Consider the following 20,674-nt stretch of genomic DNA (forward strand, 5'->3'; position numbering starts at 1 on the left):
AGAAAATGTGGCACATATACACCATGGAATACTATGCAGCCATAAAAAATGATGAGTTCATGTCCTTTGTAGGGACATGGATGAAATTGGAAATCATCATTCTCAGTAAACTATCGCAAGAACAAAAAACCAAACACCGCATATTCTCACTCATAGGTGGGAATTGAACAATGAGAACACGTGGACACAGGAAGGGGAACATCACACTTCGGGGACTGTTGTGGGGTGGGGGGAGGGGGGAGGGATAGCATTGGGAGATATACCTAATGCTAGATGACGAGTTGGTGGGTGCAGCGCACCAGCATGGCACATGTATACATATGTAACTTACCTGCATGTTGTGCACATGTACCATAGAGCCTAAAGTATAATAAGAAGAAGAAGAAGAAGAAGAAGAAGAAAAAAAAAAAGACTCTACCAAAAATCTGTTAGAAGTGATAAACAAATTCAATAAATGTATAGGATACAAACATCAACATACAAAAATCAGTAGCATTTCTATATGCCAACAGTGAACACTCTAAAAAAGGAATCAAATAAGTAATCTCATTTACAATAGCCACAAATAAAATTAAATACCTATGAATTAATTTAACCAAAGAAGTGAAAGATCTCTACAGTGAAAAGTATAAAACACTGATGAACTAAATTGAAGAGGATACCCCCCCAAAAACGAAAAGATATTCCATGTTTATGGATTGGAAGAATCAATATTGTTAAAATGTCCATACAATCCAAAGCAATCTACAGATTCAAGGAAATCCCTATCAAAATACCAAGGACTTTCTTCACAGAAATAGAAAACATAATCCTCAAATTTATATGGAATCACAAAAGACCCAGAATAGCCAAAGCTATTCTCAGGAAAAAGAACAAAACTGAAGAAATCACATTACCTGACTTCAAATTACATTACTATGCTATAAAAAGCAAAACAGCATGGTACTGGTATAGGAAAAGACACTTGGACAGATGGAACAAAACAGAGAACCTAGAAACAAATTAGAGCTGAAGAGAGTGATGAACTTGGATATTTAGCTCAAAAGATTTCCAGGCAAACTGCTTAAGTTGTGGCCTATTTTCTTCTCATTGCTTATAGTAGAATGTGAGTGGGAAAATACAAGTTGACAGAAAAATTGTTAAACAAAAAGAAACCAGGATTTGATGTAGCCTATCCAGATTTAAAAAAAAAAAAAAATGGAGCTTCACTGTCAGAAATGTGTACTCTGAAGAGAAAGTCCAGGTTGCAGCTAGACAATCTTTTGCCAGTGCCTTAGAAGGATCAAAAGGTTATAGTGTTCTATTGTGTTTAATCACACAAAAGCCTTTTTGAAGAAATTGGGTACATGAATTGCTCATGGGTCCCTTTAGCAATCTCAGCAGAAGCTAAAAATAGAGATTGGATTATCTAGGAAAGATTTGTGGAGGAGTTTCTTACCTAATAAAATGAATTCCATGACATACATAGGAGACCCACAAGGTTTTTAAGAATTGTACACCAGCAAAAACACTACCAGTTTGGATTGAAAGAAACAAATCAGGGATGAAATGAAAAAAATGCTATCAGAATCCCAAAATTCTATATGAAGGAAACATGCTGATATAATTCCTTAGTTGCAAACACATACTACTTTTTATAAAAAAGATAAAACCGTAATAGTGGAGCTATGAGCCCAGTGGGCAGGGTCATGAGCCTCAGAGAATTATGCCTAGGCCTTAAAATCTAATTAAGTTTGCCAGGTTAGATTTTAAAATTGCTAGAACTGGTGACTCCTGTTTCCTTTTTATTTTCTCCATTTTTTAATGGCAATGTCTACGATTATTACCTTATGCCTACTCCATCATTGTCTTTTAAGAGCAGAGCACATATTTTCTAATTTCATAGGCCCACAAAAGATAAGATATTTTATTCCAGAATTGATTGAATCTAAGTGTCACCCATACACATTTTGATTATATAGATGATAAAACTTGGGACTTTTGAGTTGATGAGATTTAGCTGAAAAGGTAAACTTTGAGTTGATGCTGTAATGGATTGACATTGGGGGATGTTGAGATAGAGTAAATGTATTCCACATGTAGGATGGTGTGCATCTTTGAGAGTCATACAGAAGACCATGATAGATGTAACATGGCCCTCCATCCATGTCCACAGCTTAATTTCCAGAACCTGTGAAAATGTTACCCCTGTGGAAAAAAGAATTTTGTAGATGCAATTAGGTTAAGGTTCTTGAGAGGAGGACATGACTATAAATTTTCCAGGTAGATCCAGTATAATCAGAGTGGCCTTCAAGATTAAAGAGAAGGCAGAAGAGTCAAAGTTGGGAGAAACATTGAAATGAAAGAAGCAGAGATTGCTTGAAGACGTTTCACTGCTGGCTTTGAAGACGGAAGAAGGAGTCACAAGTCAAGGAATGGAGGCAGTCTCTAGAATCTGGAAAAGGCAAGAAAATGGATTCTGCCCTAAAGTCTCCAGAAGAAAAGCAATCCTCCCAACACCTTGTTTTTAGCTCAGTGAAACCTACTTCAGACTTCTGACATCCAGAAATATAACATAAAACTTTTGTATTGTTTTAAGCAGCTAAGTTTGGGGTAATTTGTTATAGTAGCAATAGGAAATTAATGCAGTTCTGGAGCTCCACCTCTACACCCCATTACTTCCATCTTTTTTCTTTTTTTAGACAGAGTCTCGCTCTTTCACCCAGGCTGGAGTGCAATGGCGTGATCTCGGCTCACTGCAAGCTCCGCCTCCTGGGTTCATGTCATTCTCCTGCCTCAGCCTCCTGAGTAGCTGGGACTACAGGCGCCTGCCACCATGCCTGGCTAATTTTTTGTATTTTTAGTATAGACGGGGTTTCAGGGTGTTAGCCAGGATGGTCTCGATCTCCTGACCTCATGATCCACCCACCTCGGCCTCCCAAAGTGCAGGGATTACAGACATGAGCCACCGCACCTGGCCCCATTACTTCCATCTTTAGGCATGTTCATACTGGGATCACAACAGGGATCTCACCTCACACTGAGCCACTGAACTGAATCGGAGGCTTTGACACGATTCAGAGGTACTGTAGGCTACAGACCCATGGGACAGCCATATTGAGCCTACAGCAAGTGTCCTGGGTATCAACTACCTTTGTGCTGTAGGCTAATTGTGAATGAGTCACATCCTTGGGATGGGAGAGGGTGAAACCATAACTGAGAGGAAAGAATCTAGAGGAGTCTCTTACATTCAAAACATGATGCAATAAGAAAAGGTTTTTATTCTCCTTCAGGGATATGATAACAAGATCCATTAATGAAATCCTAGTGAATGACAGAGGTAAGATTACAGAAGGAAGCACTACGAGACAAAGGAGATGGGAAGAAAGGAGTCCAGGAAGAAAGGCCTGGAAACATTGGCCCAGCCTTTGCAAATCAGAATGTAATTGCACTTGAAAAACAAAATTTATTTCTTATAATTGTATTTCCTGTCATAATTTTAAAGTTATCTTAGAAAAAAAGTCTCCATTATATCTGGAGAAAAGTATTTACATTAATATAACTAACAAACAGTGGATAGGCTCTCTACATAAAAAGCAGGTAGAATCAATCAAGATAACTCTAAAGTCTCAGTAAATAAGCATAAATTAAAGGCTTAGAAAATTTTGTATATAGTAATTCCAGTCGACTAATAATGAAAAATATATCCACATGTTTTGTAATCAGAGAAATACAAGTTAAAACTGGAGTAAATTAATTTTCTTCTATTAAATTAGCTAGAAGGTGCTGTACAGACACACTATTATTCAAGGCAAAGTATTCATAAAACAGCTAATATTTATTGAGTACTATGTCTTAGGAGCTGTCATAAGTTCTTTGTGTGTGTTGTTTTATTTTAGTCTCATATCTTGTGATATAGCTACTATTTTAAATCTCAGTTTAAGATGAAGAAAAAACTGACTGAGGGCTGAGGATATAATAAATCACTTAGGGTCACAGAGCTGTAAGACGTCCAACACTATTATGGGACAATAAGAAAATATGTATCAGAAATTTTAAAATATAAGTGACATTTAACCCATTAATTCTAATTTCAGTGATTATTTTGTTGAATAATTAGATATATTATGTTAAACACAATATAAACTGTGGAAAAGACTAGTTTACCCTTAAATAGCACAGGTATGAACTGTCTGAATCCACTTATACAGGAATTTTCTTCCCACCTCTGCCACCCTGAAACAGCAAGACCAACCCCTCTATTCCTCTTCATCCTAAACCTACTCAACATGAAGATAACAAGGATGAAGATTTTTATGATGATCCACTTCCACTTAATGAATAGTAAATATATTTATCTCTCTAATAATTTTCTTAATAACATTTTCTTTTCTCTAGCTTACTTTATTATAAGAACACAGTATATAATGTGAATAGCATATGAAATATGTGTTCATTGACTGTTAATCAGTAAGGATTCCCGTCAACAGTTGGCTATTAGTAGTTAAGTTTTGGGGGAGTCAAAAGTTATACACAGAGTTTCAACTGCACAAGAGATTGGTAACCCCTTAACCTCTGCATTGTTCAAGGGTCAACTGTACTTGCACAAAAATGTTCATTAAGGAGAAATTTATAGAAATAAATGTTTGGAAATAAAGTATTAAAAATAGTTAAGTAAATTGTGTAATATTTATTCAATAAAATTTTATTCAGCTTTCAAATTATTAATGAAGAGTTTTTAATAATATAAGAAAATATTTCTGTTATGAATTTAGGGAAAATACTGATACAAATTATATCTACATTGTGTTGAACATGCATATCAACTACTGTGCCATTTTCTGTAAAATGCATGTATGTTAATATGTACTTGTGTCTATTTATCAACATCAAATTTACAGTTCATTCTGCAAGTTGATAAAGGAATTAAGACTCTGAGGGGTTAAGAAAGTTGTCAATGCAAAACTATTAGTGTGAGTCTCAACCTAAATCTGTCTGACTCTACAGTCAAACTGTCCCTACTATTGAAAATTATTTTTAAAAAGGTCTAAAAATATTAAGTGGCTAAGAACTGACCAAAACTTAACAATGGTTGTCCTTAGCACTGAGTGTAGATGAGGATGGGTGTAGATAAGTGTTTTTAAGGATGGCTTTATTTAGTTCATTTTTTAAGGTGCAAAATATTGCAAATGGTACCATGTATTCATCACCTGACTTTTACTAATTGTAACATTATGCTATATTTATCCTATTTTAAAATTAGGCACAATTAACACTCATATATCTTTCCATATCTCTTTTTACTCAATATTATACTTTTGATACTTAACCATGTTGATAGATATACCTCTATTTCATTTATTCTGAGTGCTGTGTAGTGATCCATCTGTACCACAATTTATGTATTCATTCTTTAGTTGATTAACATTGTCTGCTTTTTTATCTCATTTATATATACTTTTGCAAATATATGAAGTTTCCCCTTGGTTATGTACCTAGAAATGGAATTGCTGGGTTTTAAGGTATAAATATCCTTTATTTATTTGATAGCACATTTTCCCTCTATCTGTATTAGTAAGAATATACTAGCTGTAGTAATAAACAATCTCAGAATTACAGTGACTTAATACATCATACGCTTCTTCTCCTTCTGCTGATCATCTTTTTCTGCTTCTCAGTGCTCACAGAAGACAGTTGCCATTCAGCTTCTTATTTCAAGCAGCTAGCAGGGACTAACTGCTATTTTAACTCCCAAGGGAGTCAAATTCCCAAAGGAGAGAATAAGACTGGCCATCTCAGGTCAAGCATTTATCATTTATCTAATTAGCCAGAACAGCAAGAGTGGGTTTGCAGTTCATAAGGGACTATCATGGCCCATTCTTTGATGAAGGCTGGGGAATGGACAGTTCTCAGAACAGGGCAGCTGCAGTTCCAAAGGAAGTCACCCCTAGAAGGGCACAAATAGAAGTCTTCTCTGTCCCCATCTCTACTGAAAATTAACCAGCTTTCTCCTTTTGTTGATTTTCCAGAGCTACAAATATAGAAATCTTTCACTTAGATGTTCTGCTTCTTGGTTATTACATGGTAAGTATTTTTTAAACTTCCTTGGGATCATGGATTGTGACAAAGATCACTGAATTTCAGACCTCAAGAGGAAGGAAAAAAAATAAAGTTCAAGTGGAATAAAAGTACTACATCTGACCTAAAAACCTCTTTCCCAAGCCTAAGCAATTTTAGACAGATGGCCTTTCCAGGGTGATATATAAAAGACTTTATCTTGGAATGGAGAAAAAGAGGAAGTTGTTGACACATGGCCTTTTCTAAGCCTAGAGGTCTATGTTCTAGTTTCAACAGGGGCATGTACCAATTACGGTACTTGTCATTTCCACTGCCAACCAGTCATGACCAGAAATCTCATTTGCTGAGTGTATTTCAAAATCCACCTTTCCAGTTGAATTTTCTTTTCTCCTGTGTGTGTGTGTGTGTCTGTGTATGCACACACAAAAATTCACAGCCTCAGTGTCCAGACTGGGTTTAGCCACCGACCAACTATATGAGCTAAGGCAAGTTAATTTTTCATTTCTTGCTTTTTCTGTAAAATCAAAGGTTTGATTACATTATTTATAAAGCCCTATGCAGCTTAAACATTCTATAACTATACATGCTCATTAATTCAATAATGACAATGATCATAGATGATCATGATGATTATGATCAAAACAATGGTAACATATATTGTGTGTTCATTGCATCCCATATATTGTTATCATCTCTTTGTATCATTTTCTCATTTGTTCAATCAACCATCATACAAGGTGAGTATTGACTTCATTTAACCAATCAGGAAACTGAGGCATAGAGTTAGTGATGGTGGAAGAAGAATCTGAAGCTTTTGATGAGACTGGTGAGCCAGTGGTCCTCCTCAGTCTACTGGGCTTCAGGGCAGTTTATAAAGCATTGTTTACATACCACTCTGTCATATAAACCTGGTAAAAACTCTGACATAGGTATTAATCTCCCTTTTAAAACTGAGTAGAATGAGGCTTTTAGTAGTTACACAAATTTCCAGGTGGAGGTGATGAAGTCAGACCCCAAATCAGATAGATTATCTGTCTGTCCCTTGAGACTGAGAAGGGTTCTCCAGCTGAGTAACACAGGCCCTCCATCAGCTATGCCCAATGCCCATCCTCTACAAATAATCCCCCACAAATGGCTCTATCTTACCTCTCATATCAGTTTCCTTAGGCAGAAGTTCCAAGCAGAAGCAGCACCTTCAGATTTCAACCCTGGACACTGCTCCGTGGCTCACCTCTATCCATTTCCGAGCTCCCTTCACATCTTTCTGCTCTGCCCTCTGGAATGCAGCTTCATCATCAGAAAACTCCTCCATAATGCGTACATATTCTATCATTCACTTTACCTTCTTGCCTGGACAGAAACCTGGCTCTCCTCTGAGGACATTGCTTCTCCTACAGTTCTCTCAACAGCCACCTCTTTTCACAGTTGTGAAGCAAGTAAATACACTATTCTATAACCCCCTTGGTGCTTCCCGATGCTTTTCTAAAATTCCTGTTCCTTTAAGAATCAAGACATTTTCTTTGACCATTCCTGTCTACCAGTGTCTGTCTTCCATTAAACTCCTAGTTACTCCATTTCATTCACTAAAGATATGACACCTCACCCAGAGTGTTTCCCTAAATTTCATTCTCCATCATTGTTGACCTCAGTGAGACCATAAATGAGTTATCCCCCTGGCTGCTTAGCTCCTTGAACTTCCATCTCAAAGTGTGCTCTGTTCTACCCACCTCTGCTACTAACTACAGGGCCATCATCGCCTGACACTGCTCCACTTCTGAAGTCACAGACTCACCACCCTGCTCTCTGATCACAACTTCCCTCCATCTCTCTAGTCACCTCTTCACACCACTCATTTCTCAATGGTGAAATCTAGTGTAAACTGACCCCACTCCCTAAGCCAGGAGCCATTTTCTCCGCTTACTTCCTATCATAAGCACTTTGTATGGCCTATCATTTCAATAACTTCTGGACAAAAATATTCCAAATCTTCTGCCCCCCCCCTTCTTCATCTGTCTCTTTATCATATTTAACTACAAAAATTCTATCCTTGGCCAGGTGTGATGGCTCACACTCATAATCCCAGCACTTTGGGAGGCCAAGACATGAAGATCATTTGAGGCCAGGAGTTCAAGACCAGCCTGGGCAACATAGCAAGAACCCAATTTTACAAAACAAATTAACTAGCTGGGCATGGTGGCACATGCTTACAATCCCAGAACTTTGGGAGGCCAAGACAGGAGGGTTCTTTGAGGCCAGGAGCTAAGCCTGGGCAACATAGTGACAGTATATCTTTACGAAAATAATAATAATAATTAGCTAGGTGTGGTGGCATATGCCTGTAGTCCCAGCTACTCAGGGATTGCTGAGCCCAGGAGTTTGAGGCTGCAGTGAGCCATGATTGTACTACTACACTCCAACCTGGGTGACAGAACAAGACCCTGTCTTAAAAGTCTTTCAGCTCTTTTTTCTGTCTGTGTATGGGCAGTTAAGCATTGCTGGAGAAAAAGATATAACAAGATGTATCAACCAAGGTCTCAGCAAGAAACATATAGCAAACTCAAAGTTGGCTAATTTAGGAAAAATTTAATAAGGCCACTATTCACAAAGTTGTGAGCACTACTTTGGGAACTCCACAAAGGATCTAGCAATACCAGGACTAGCAACAGCCAGGGTGAATTTATTACACCAAAGTCTGAGGGGGGATAGGGGAGAAACTGTTACCCACACCCAGAGACTTGGCAACCTGAGCAGACCCAGGACCTTCACTTGAAAGACACAACTAGACTCTGGCAGCCCCCATAATGAGGAAGCCAAGGCAATCAACACCATGGCCTTCTTTTCCTCCCTTCCTCTGATCCCCTGCTAGTTCTTTCCATTGACAAAGACTCCCAAAAAGCAAAGGAGATGGTCGACGTAGCAGTACAGTCAGCCTCTGGAGGGTTAGGAGGGGCAAACAAATTGTCAAGCACAGTGAGCACATTGGAGCCATCCCACAACCTCCACTGGACCTTGGGAATACTTAAATGTTTCTCTGGCTGATACTTTCTCCAACTTTTCACAATTGCTTCAATACTCCTCCATTTCTCTTTAGAACTCCACTTCCCACTCTTTTCCCCCATTTCACTATTAGCAGAGACCTGGCATGGGGTTTCTCAGAGAAAACAAAAACCATCCAGACACTCTCAACTTCCCTGCTACAAACCTACAAAAGCTACCTAAGCTGTTTTTTTTTTTTTTTTAACTCTACTCTTGTATTAATAGAAGAGTAGTTCCTCTTGTTCAAGACCCCTTTCTCCTCTTACACTTTGGGTCTCATTCCTTCTCTTCTTCTCAGAAGACATTACACCATCAACAATCAATTTTCTCCCTACATAAAATCTCATTCCACCAGATTATTTCCCATCAACACTTGAATATACTCTGATATAACCCATCTTTTAAAAAATGTGTCACAACCACACATACTCTTCTGGTAAGAACCAGTTACCAGTTCTCCCTCTCATAGCTGAGCTTTTCAAAAAATTTGTGTAGGCTTTGTATGGACATGGGTCATGAACACTAAGTTACCTCCTTGAAATGGACTAGTCTGGGCAGCAGCAGAAAGTGAAGCAGATGGATCAACCACATGGATTCAGCATCTCAGAATGGAGGGGGCAAATCACGGAGTGGAGCATTTGTAGTTCATTGAAGATTTGAAGATCCCTTTTCCGGTATTCTTCTTGAGGTAATAACAAAGAAATGAGGTTTCCACTGCTTTCCACCATAACTATTAGCTTTGAAAGTTACTCAGTAACCCATGTTTTCAATCACCTAGCCCAAGTCACTCTTCTCCTTCCCACAGGGACTGCTACAGATTTTCTGTATTGGAAGGGTAGCAGTTTGGTGGTGGCTGTGGATATAGATTCCATTGGCACCTTACATTTCATTGAGGCCATATCAGTGGTCCATTTCTACAAGTGCCCTTCCACCACAAATAGTGAGGGTGGGCAGGGAGGGGAGCCCCAGCTACAGTCTGCACTTTACTTTCTTCTCATTATTCCCTGCTCCTTTCCCTTGCCAAACCTAGGTTCACAAACTCTTACTCGTTTTTCAAGAACCAACTCAATTCCCACCTAACTTTGAAGTACTCCCCAGCTTCCCCAGGATTCACTGGTAGTTCCCAAAGCCTCCTATTAAAGTTGATTCTATGAGATCAATTAGAAAGTTGATTCTATTAGATCAATTTTATTAGATTCTATTAGATCTATTAGATCATAATTACTAGATCATATGCTAGTAATTATGCTAGCATATATCATGTGGCCCAGTAATCTTCCCCCAGATTATAAACGTAAAAATCATACTGCCTCATTCATCTAGCACCCTGCACACAGCTAGGGTATGGAGATGCATGTTAAATAGTGAAAACATCAATTAATCAATTCATGGAGACAGCACTAATTCAAGATCCAATTCTTTTCTTTCCCTAGAAATCCTAAGCAACATATTTTTGTGTCCTTCATTAACTTCTGTAAGCATCATCCAAGTATGCCCTTTTGGTTTACATTTTCCTTTTCTCTAAAAGATGTTAGAGGAAAAAAAAACTTAAAGCCAAGTATCTCATTGGTATAAAAATTGTATAGGGGATCCAGTAGAGAAGGTAGAGAACCCAATGGGGCTATAGAATTCAATTCATTTGAAGAATGAAGACTAAAGATGAGAATGAATACTAAAGATGAGCTCAAGGTCCCACAGCAAGTTTCAGGATTGAAATTAAATCTCATGATACTAGGCTCACCAGCCTGTGCTTCTTTTCCTGCATCAAATAACCTCCTTCATCTGACTCCCTCCAATAGTTGTAAATGTGTTCACATGTAGAATGTATTCCTGACTGTCATAAATTACATTTAATAGCTTATATAAAATGGAAAAAGAAGTCAAGAAAATGATCCAGGTGCCATAAATCTGGCCACATCTCATGTGCCAGGGGTGGAGGAGACAGGAGGGGCCAGGTGTGGGGGAGAGAACATAGACATCATTAAAGCTCAATTCATTTTTTTTTGTTTGTTGTTGTTGTTTTGAGATGAAGTCTCACCCTGTTACCAGGCTGGAGTGCAGTGGTGCGATCTCAGCTCACTGAAACCTCTGCCTCCTGGGTTCAAGTGGTTCTTGTGCCTCAGCCTCCCAAGTAGCTGGGATTACAGGCAAGTGCCACCACACCTGGCTAATTTTTTTTATTCTCAGTAGAGACGGGGTTTCATCATGTTGGCCAGGATGGCCTCAATCTCCTGACCTCGTGACCCACCCACCTCGGCCTCCCAAAGTGCTGGGATTATAGACATGAGCCACCACGCCCAGCCTAAAGCTCAATTTTTAAACGACAGCACCTGACTTCAAAAATCCTAAGGTTCTTCTCTCAGTGCCTTGAGATTTGCCATCATTTAAAACATTTGTGTCTAAGACTCTTCAATCTTATTAAAATATTTGGCTATATTAAAGTCACATGACATTAGCCCATGATAAATATTTCTCCTCCCCAGCCCTGATTTATGAGGACCAGCTAGTAAATAGTCTCTGATTCAAACAGTGATTAACCATTATTCATGAAGCAAAATGAGCCTGCCCTGTCATGTCATAAATTTAATGTAATCTCATCTTGTTTCACTTTTTTTATTCAAAGTTTTCTTCCAAATTTCATCTTCTCTCATCTCCCTACAAACTTCAAAAGAGGTGTACAAAGGAACTTAAGAGCCATTTTCTGCTTACCCACCTCTTTAGAAGATGGGGAGGATGACTCAGGAAAATGCAGTAACTGACTGATGCTAATATCAGAACACAATCAGAAGTGGTCTTCAGGGGAAGCCTCAAGATTTGCCATTGATCGCTGGTCTTGAATCAATTCAAGACTAGCCATTAAAAGGCAAACCCTGGCAATCCTCGGAAAGAAGAAATTTGACTGTAATACGGGCAGTATGTGTTTGGGAGATCAATGATCATTTGTAAGGCTTTCAACTGCAGCGATGGTAAATCCAGGAAGTGAATCACTCCTCCGAGTGATGGCTGTTAAGAGAGTCATATAGTAAATTTCTCCCTTTACCATGGATTTCCAGTCACTGAAGTCATCAGGTTGGCCTGAAGACCCCTCAAAATAATGTGTTGCTATTGTGAAGGGCCACCTGTGCCTTACAACAAATCACATCTGATCAACATGTTCAGCCTTGTTCTCACTATTACCTGCTCCCTTGTGTTCAAAATTGCCACCACTCCTGTTTCTCTTACCACTGCTCTCTCTGCCTAGAAACTTATGCCCTCTCCTCCTGTTCCCCATCATTCTTCCTGGAGTGGAGTCCTAATCATCCTTGAAAATTCATCTTAGGTGCCATCCTTTATGGGAAAATGTCACTAAGTATATCCTTCCCACTGTCATTGATAGCAGCTGTTCCTCAAACTGTAATGTACAAATAAATTATCTGTGTATCTTGTTAATATGCAGATTCTCTTTCAGTAGGGCTGAGATGGGGGTTTGCATTTCCAGCAAACTCCCAGGTGCTGTTGATGCTGCTGATCTACAGTCTACACTTTGGGTACTAGAACTTAATAGGTGAGGAACACTTCTGCTGAGCTCTTGTAGCATGCTATGCATTGAACTCTTCCCTAGAATTCTTTTGCAATGGTTCAATTATATATCTATCTCTCCCACTAGACAGGGCCTCTTGAGGTCAGAAACTATAAATCTTTCATTTGCGACTGATAAGAATCCAACTGCATCTAGACTGAGGGAAAGGGAAAGGGAGGATGTTTTGGCTCAATTAACTGAAACAAAAAAATTCTAGACCTAGCTGGATCCAGGGGCTCAACTGATGCTTTCTGTACGTGCTTCTTTCCCTCCTTGGCTCTGCTTTATGCAGTATGGAATTCATGGTAAAGGAAGTGAAAGTAGTGAGCTTAGCAACCTCAACAGGAAGAATATACTCCTCAGGTGCTCACAGACTAATGGAGAAGATGGGTTAAATCTAATAACAGAAACATGTTCAGGGTCAAATGAGACCTGAGATGATTAGAAACCTACTCAACCTGGAGAATTCAGGGAGGGATACTGAGGGTTGAGGTAAAAGGATCGAGAGAAGCTTTCCAGAGGAGGTAATGTCAGACCTGGGTCTTAAAGAATGACTGTGAGTTTGCTAAGGAAGAATATCCAAGCAGAAGTCACCTTGTATGCCCGCTTAGACAGCAACTTCATTAATAATGAAAATAAAAATTGGAAAAGTCAATTTGATAGCTAGATAACTGAGCTTTGTAATGCCAAATATCAGGGTATTTGAAAATATCTAAATGGCCTGAGTAAGATCATAAAATCTTAATGCTGGTACGCTAAGTATCATCTAATCTGAATTTCTTATTTTACAGATGAGAAAATAAATTGAGACCCTGAAATTTTAAATAATCAAACATTTATTGACTCTTCTGAAGGCATTAATAATTCCTCTGCTTATTCTCAAATACCCAGGTGCATGCAGTGATACTAATAAAACCATAATTTCAGAGATCAATAAAGTAACAGTTCCAAGGGAGGCAAGCTTTTTTTCTAATCAAGATTTTCACAAGCAAACAAGGCTTCTAAGAAATATATCCATGCACTTTTTCAAAAAACTTCAAAAACAATAATAGAACAAACTGTTAGGAATAGAAAACCAAATACCACATGTTCTCACTTATAAGTGGGCGCTAAAGAGTGAGAACACATGGACACATAGAGGGGAACAACACACACTGGGGCCTTTCTGAGGGTGGAGGGTGGGAGGAGGGAGAGGATCAGGAAAAATAACTAATGAGTAACAGGCTTAAAACCTGGGTAATGACATAATCTGTACAACAAACCCCCATGACACAAGTTTATCTATGTAATAAACCTGCACTTGTACCCCTGAACTTAAAATGAAAGTTAAAAAAAAAAGAAAAAAGTATCAGGAATTCATTTAGCAAATATTTTATGCACAGATCCTATGAGGCAGGCACAATGCTAAAGAAACTGAAAGGGTTGTGAAGATAAATAAGACGTCGCCTGTGCCCTGCAGTGGAAATCATGATTGAGAAATTACCTTCAGAGAGATTATAATTTCTAAAATCTATAGCTTTAAAATAGAGGATAATAGGATTGAGAGTAAAGTTACATTGTGAGTATCTTAAATTTTTCTAATTCAAACATACCAGGAACAATTCAAACACAAACACATGCACACAGGTGTACATTCAGATGAGGCAGTCAGCTTCAGAGGTGATGTTTGTTACCCCTGAATCCAAATTTTATGGATTCAAATTGAAGCCTTATCAAGTGCTAATGGTATGACATGTGACAAATCACCTAACATCTTCTGCCTTAATCCCCACATGTGTAAAAAATGGGGACAATTAAGTACAAATATTTTAGAATTGCTGTGACTGTCACATGAGATCATACATGTACAGTGTTTAGGGCAGGAACTTGAACATAGTAAGCACTTCTAAGTGTTTCCTCTCCCATTGGTAGATGGTTCTGCCCTGCATTCCACCCTAAGAACACGCCATTTTCCCTTGAGTGAGGATGAAGAGGGCTATGGGAATCTGTGGCTATTTTTTTTTTTTTTTTGAGATGGAGTCTCACTCTGTCGCCCAGGCTGGAGTGCAGTGGTGCAATCTCGGCTCACTGCAAGCTCTGCCTCCCAGGTTCACGCCATTCTCCTGCCTCAACCTCCCGAGCAGCTGGGACTACAGGTGCCAGCCATCACGACAGGCTAATTTTTTTTTTTTTTTTTTTTTTAGTAGACAGGGGGGTTTCACCATGTTAGCCAGGATGGTCTCGAACTCCTGACCTCGTGATCCGCCCCTGTGAGCCTCCCAAAGTGCTGGGATTACAGGCGTGAGCCACCGCGCCCGCCCAGGAATCTGCGGTTCTTTAAGTCAGCCTCAACTTGTGAGGCTTGTGTCTCCTTGTGTGAGGATGTCAAACTTCTGGGAATGTGAACCTGGGGTACAGAGATACATTGTGCCTTTAAGTGCAAACCCACAGAGATCCGTATCACTTTGAGTATACACGATTTCCCAACGACGGCTACCTTTAAAACTGTACTGTCCATAAGCTGTCACTCCATTGTCTAAGCAGTAGCATGATAGCCCCCAAGGGCCTTGGCCCAGCAGTCAGAGATTTACTTGCTTTTTCCGACTCTGCCATGGCCATTTTCTGTGATCTGAGACAAATCATTCAATTCTGTGCTTCATTTTCCTCTCCTGTAAAATAAGAATATTTCTCTCTCCTGAGGCTGCTGCAGGATCAAATTAAAGTGACTGCTTTCAAAGTAAAAGAAGTGAGGAAGGAAGGAAGGAAGGAAGGAAGGAAGGAAGGAAGGAAGGAAGGAAGGAAGGAAGGAAGGGAGGGAGGGAGGGAGGAAGGGAGGGAGGGAGGGAGGGAGGGAGGGAGGGAGGGAGGGAGGGAGGGAGGGAGGGAGGGGGAGAGGGGAGGGGAGGGGAGGGGAGGAGAGGAGAGGAGAGGAGAGGGGGAGGGAGGAAGCAAAAGGAAAGCAAAATGTTGTCTAGAGCAGGATCACAAAGGTTGATTCTGCAGTGAGTTCTAACTGCCTATGAAATAAATTCCAAACATGGTAATTGTGATGTAAAGTGAAGAGCAATGATACTAAAATAATCCTGTTGGGGAAATTGCAAATCTTAGTTTCTCAGAAGGACATGTATTGATGTAATATTCCTGGCCTCTCTCTACCCTCTTATTCACTCCCTCCCTCTACCCTCTTATTCACTCCCTCCTCTTCCCACTCCCTGCCTCTCCCACCCAAGAAGAATGATGCATTTGGAAGGAGAAACAGAACTGACACAATCCAGCCTCTTCCACTTTCTCTTTGTGGAAGCATTGCTCTTCTCTTCTTCAAGGGCTTTGGAGAAAGACTTCTCCTGGTCCCAGGCTTCAGGGACTGTGTGAGTCAGTCAGCCTTAGTGTAAAGAGGCCCACTAGGCCCCCACAGGCAGGCCACATTCTCCAGCCCTCCCACCTTTCTGTTTTGGAGTAAATTATCTGCAGCTAAAGTGCGTTCTGCTGTGCTCCCCCTAGGGCCAGGGACACCTGCCTACAAAGGCTGCCTGGGAACAGTGAGTGGGTGAGGAAGGCTGCCTCTACTTTCCTCTCTCTCCTGTATCACAACTAATAACTAATATTAGTTAACACGAATGATTGCATTATTATTCTTGGCCATTGTTATTTAAAAAGCAATTAAGAATTGCCATATTATATATCCTCCATGATATTAATAACAAAAACAACACTTGATTTTAGAATACTACTTTACAGTTATAAAATGGTTCTCATTTATTAACTTACATAAATTTTAAAATAGCCCTATTGGGCAGTCAGGGAAGTTATTCAGATCCTCTTTGTTGATGAAGAAATTGAGGTCCAGAGAGGTGAAATGAACTTTGAGAGATACTCAGCTACATAAATAAATAAATAAAATAAAATAAAATAAAATAAAGCAGGACTAGAAGCCAGGCCTTCAGACTCCTTTTTAAATACTTTTTCTCAAATGACAAATTCATTGTCTTCTCCCGGATTGAACAAACTCCACCCCCATCATAAGACAGGAATGCCTGCTAAGCACCCTTACACTATACTATCCTAATTTGCTGGATTTTTGGAAGGATTAAGACACATGTATACATTTATAAATACATAAGGTATTTATAACTGAAAAGTGCTGGGCAAATGGAAGACATTATTGTCCTACTGCTGTTGTTTCAGATGTGTCATGTTCCTAAGACACATCACAAGTCTTTACAATGCTGGTGGAGTTTGGGTTAACTGATCCATTGTTTGTCTGTGGACTTCACATTTGTCAAGTCTGAGAGAAGCCAGGCTTCACGGAGCAATTACACAATCACAAGCCAGGCCAGAGAAGATGTTTTGCTAGAAGGGATGGGAGCCAGACACATACAGCTACATGGCAATTATATGTGTGCTTGCTGCAGAGATTGTATCACCACTCTTTGTCTGTTCGTTTTGACCCTAACCCCTTGGACTCGACTCCTCCTTGAGCCAGTATCCCTCACTTGTATCTTCCACAGTTTTGGACAATATTGTAATTCATCATACCCTTTAAGGAGTCTGGTCAACTCGACCTGGGCCAAGCAAGTTATTGAAAGGTATTTATTTAAAGGTAGATCATTTGTTTTCCTCAATAAGCAAGTCTAATTTGAAGAACACCTTCAACAAGAGGACAGTTATACTCTAGTAAGTTTGGTAAACTAAAACCACAGTTATTAACATTTAAGTCAGAAACTGTAAATAAGGTATTATAGAGGAAAGAGCATGGTTTTTTAAATCAAGGAGACCAAGTTTCCAATCTCAGCTCTGCACTTACAAACTTTCAGATGAAAGTATGTTGTAGAAGAGCTACTTTTTATTGAAAGCTTACTCTGTCCTAGGATCTATACTACTCTTTTACCTAACTAATTTCACAGTGCTCCTATTTATGCATTCATTCAGTAAATATTTACTGAGCAACTACTATGTGATAAGCACAGAACCTATGGCACTGAGGCTGGAACTTACAATCCATTTGAGAATACACATGCTAAACAAGAAATTACAAGTGTGGTATCAGGAGAAAGGAGGTCAGAGTCCTGTGGGATCACACGATAGAGGCACCTAATCCAGTTCGGCAATGAGGAAGTCTTTCCTGATAATTGAGTAGAAGTTATCCAGGCAAAGAAAATAGGCTGATGAAGGGACAGAATGAAAGTGTGGAAGTTATGTGATAGGGAAGGAGTGTACAGTACATTTGAGAAACTGAGAATAGCCCAGAATGGCTGAAATGTGGAAAAGAGGAAATATGGCAGGATGTGGGGCTAGAGACACAGGTACATGGCTTCTTAACCATGTAGGAAATTTTGGATTTTATCCTCACAGCATTAGGACGTCATAAGAAGGGCATAAATGGAGGAGTTTTAGGATTAAATTGGAAGGTTAAAAAGTTCCCTCTGGCTGCATGTAGAGAATGGTGTTGAAGCAGGGTGAGCAGAAGATGGTGTCAGGGGATCAGAAGTGAGAAGAGAGATCATGGATTGGAGTGGTGGGGACAGAGCAAAGTGAACAGATTTGGAAAGTGTTTGGTGCAAAAGCAGTAGGACTTGTGATGGGATGGAGGAAGGAAGAGGCTCCAGGTAAAAGGCCCACATGAGAACCAAGACCAGACTGGCGGTTCCATTTCTTGGCATAGGCTATACGAGAGAAGTAACAGGGTGCTTGTAAGGAGAGAATAGAGGACTGTTGGCATGAGGAAAGAAAACCGAAGCTAAGTGAAGGGCAAATTACCCAGGGATGTGCAGTTGGTGAGAGGCAGAACTAAGATCCCAACCAGTTATTGGAACTTCAAAGCCCCAGAGCTTGACCATGATGCACTATTTCTTCTAATCTCTCTGAGTTCCAGTTTCTGCACCTGTAGCACAGATAGAATAATGACAGTCTTTAGATGGTTATTTATGTTAGTTGTTTTTATTATGTTGTTTTTCTAGGAGGGACTATGCAACTATCTGGAGCTGTTTTAATAACTTCCCAATTAATGACTTCCAACCTAAGTAAGATGCCTACGTAGATCTAAAAAATTGCAATTCATGTGAGAACAGAGAGCAGAATTTGTTATGTACTCTGCCGCCTCAGGCCACTCTTTAATCTCTTTCATATATTTAATATTAATCTATTTAATCCTTTAATATTTCTTTAATATGTTTAATATTAATCTTTTAAATATTTCTCTGTGTATTTCGTGTAACTTTCCTCCGCAGTGACACATGGAGAGGAAACATCAGATTGCTTTGCATCCGCATCTATAAGCACGTGTCATAACTGGAGAAAAAGCCACAATCAACCTAGAAGGCCAAATTTCGTAATTATATGAATCGTTTGTGGACATTTATGGATTAAAATGTTTGAGCAAAGCTGAAATCAGATATTACAGTCCATGAATAGTTCATGCCATGAGACAAAAAATTAAAGAAAAAAATTTCATTGATTAAACCATTTGATATCATTTGAGATGTTTCACACGACCTAGAATCATTCATCAAAATGTTAGATAACTTAACATTAGGAAATTTCCTCCAATTCCTGCCCACTCCTGGCCTATTCCAGCCAAGTGTTCCCACCAGCCTTTTGTTTTGTTTTGTTTTTGTTTTTGAGACGGAGTCTTGCTCTGTCACCCAGGCTGGAGTGCAGTGGCGCAATCTCGGCTCGCTGCAACCTCCGCCCCTCCAGGTTTAAGCAATTCTCTGCCTCAGCCTCTGGAGTAGCTGGAATTACAGGCACGTGCCACCATGCCCGGCTAATTTTTTGTATTTTTAGTAGATATGTGGTTTCACCGTCTTGGCCAGGCTGGTCTTGAACTCCTGACCTCATGATCCACCCACCTCGGCCTCCCAAAGTGCTGGGATTACAGGCATGAGCCACCGCGCCTGGCCTCCCACCAGCCTTTTAGCCAAGAGATGAGCTCCTTTCCTATCCTCCTGGGAAGGACATGAGAAGGAAATGTTCCCTTGGAATCAGGTCCTAGAGATACTGACACTGGAGTCTCCTGTCTAATTTTTAGGTGACTGCTCTGGATTCCTTTTATCACATGTTCTCTTACTTTTGTGATCTCTGGTCCCTGACTAGTTTCTTGCCAGTCCTTTACCTTGCCCTTGTGTCCTTTCTTCCTCTCTTTTCCTTGGTTGTAGTGCCTGAGCGCGCCTGGACTCCACACTTCTACCCAGCTGCCTGTTCATCAGTTTTCCAGTTTCTTTCTTCTGCCTGTATCTGCTTCATATTTTCTCCCACAGCCTTGCTTTGCCCTAGCCCAGCATCCTGCCCTATCCTCAGTGCATCACTGTCCACAAGTCCAATATTGAAGCAACACACAGATAGCATTTTCCCACAAAGGCTTCAGAAGATGACAGCTGCCATTTACAAGATCTGGAGTTACCTCCCCTGGGAGTCTTCCCTGACTCTCCAGGCTCCATCAGGCTCCCTTGTACTCTCATGGACCCCAGGTCTATGGAGTTGAAAAGCTCACTTTACAAGTCTGTCATCCCTCCGGGGCTTCACTGTCTACTCCAGAGCAGACAGAAGTCTTGTACCCTTCTGTATTCCCCAAGGCCTACTACAGTAGCTGGCAAATAGGAGATACCTAAGATGACTTTGTTGCCTAAACCCCTCACTTATATGAGCCCCAGAATCTCTTCAAACCACAGTGTCCCTACTGTATCATATCATATTGTATAGCATGCTGTCATATCATATTGAATTGTATTTTACAGGAGGTAAAGAGTGTATGTTAATTAATGCAAATTGAATTATTTGTCCGTTACATATTATTAAAATTTTTAAACAGCAATACATTTCATTTAGCCCTACAGGAGTCAGTATAAAGCTGCTAGAAGTACCATAGTCTCAAAAAGCAGAAGAATAGATTGTTTTCAGAATCCAATTCCTATCTCTCCACTTCCTCCCAAAGACAACCACTTCCAGGATGAGAGTCAAAGGAACGAATAATTGGTTTATATTTTTAAACAGATAAATCATTCTTCAACTTTCTAAGTTCTAGGACTGTGGCTTCCAGATCTGATT

The 20,674-nt window shown here is 39.8% G+C and overlaps 1 protein-coding gene across 1 annotated transcript in view; it reads right to left on the reverse strand.

Moving 5' to 3' along the window:
• LOC129043076 (putative coiled-coil domain-containing protein 26) overlaps window positions 1-18,512 on the reverse strand; it is a 138,289-nt gene extending 119,777 nt beyond the window's left edge. The window contains exon 1 of the mRNA XM_054499610.1: window positions 18,389-18,512. Coding sequence (XP_054355585.1) covers window positions 18,389-18,468 — 80 coding nt within the window. The 5' untranslated portion in view covers window positions 18,469-18,512. The remainder of the gene's footprint in view (window positions 1-18,388) is intronic.
• Window positions 18,513-20,674: the final 2,162 nt, after the last annotated feature.

This window comes from Pongo pygmaeus, chromosome 7 (genome assembly GCF_028885625.2).
Source record: "Pongo pygmaeus isolate AG05252 chromosome 7, NHGRI_mPonPyg2-v2.0_pri, whole genome shotgun sequence".
Lineage (NCBI taxonomy): Eukaryota > Metazoa > Chordata > Mammalia > Primates > Hominidae > Pongo > Pongo pygmaeus.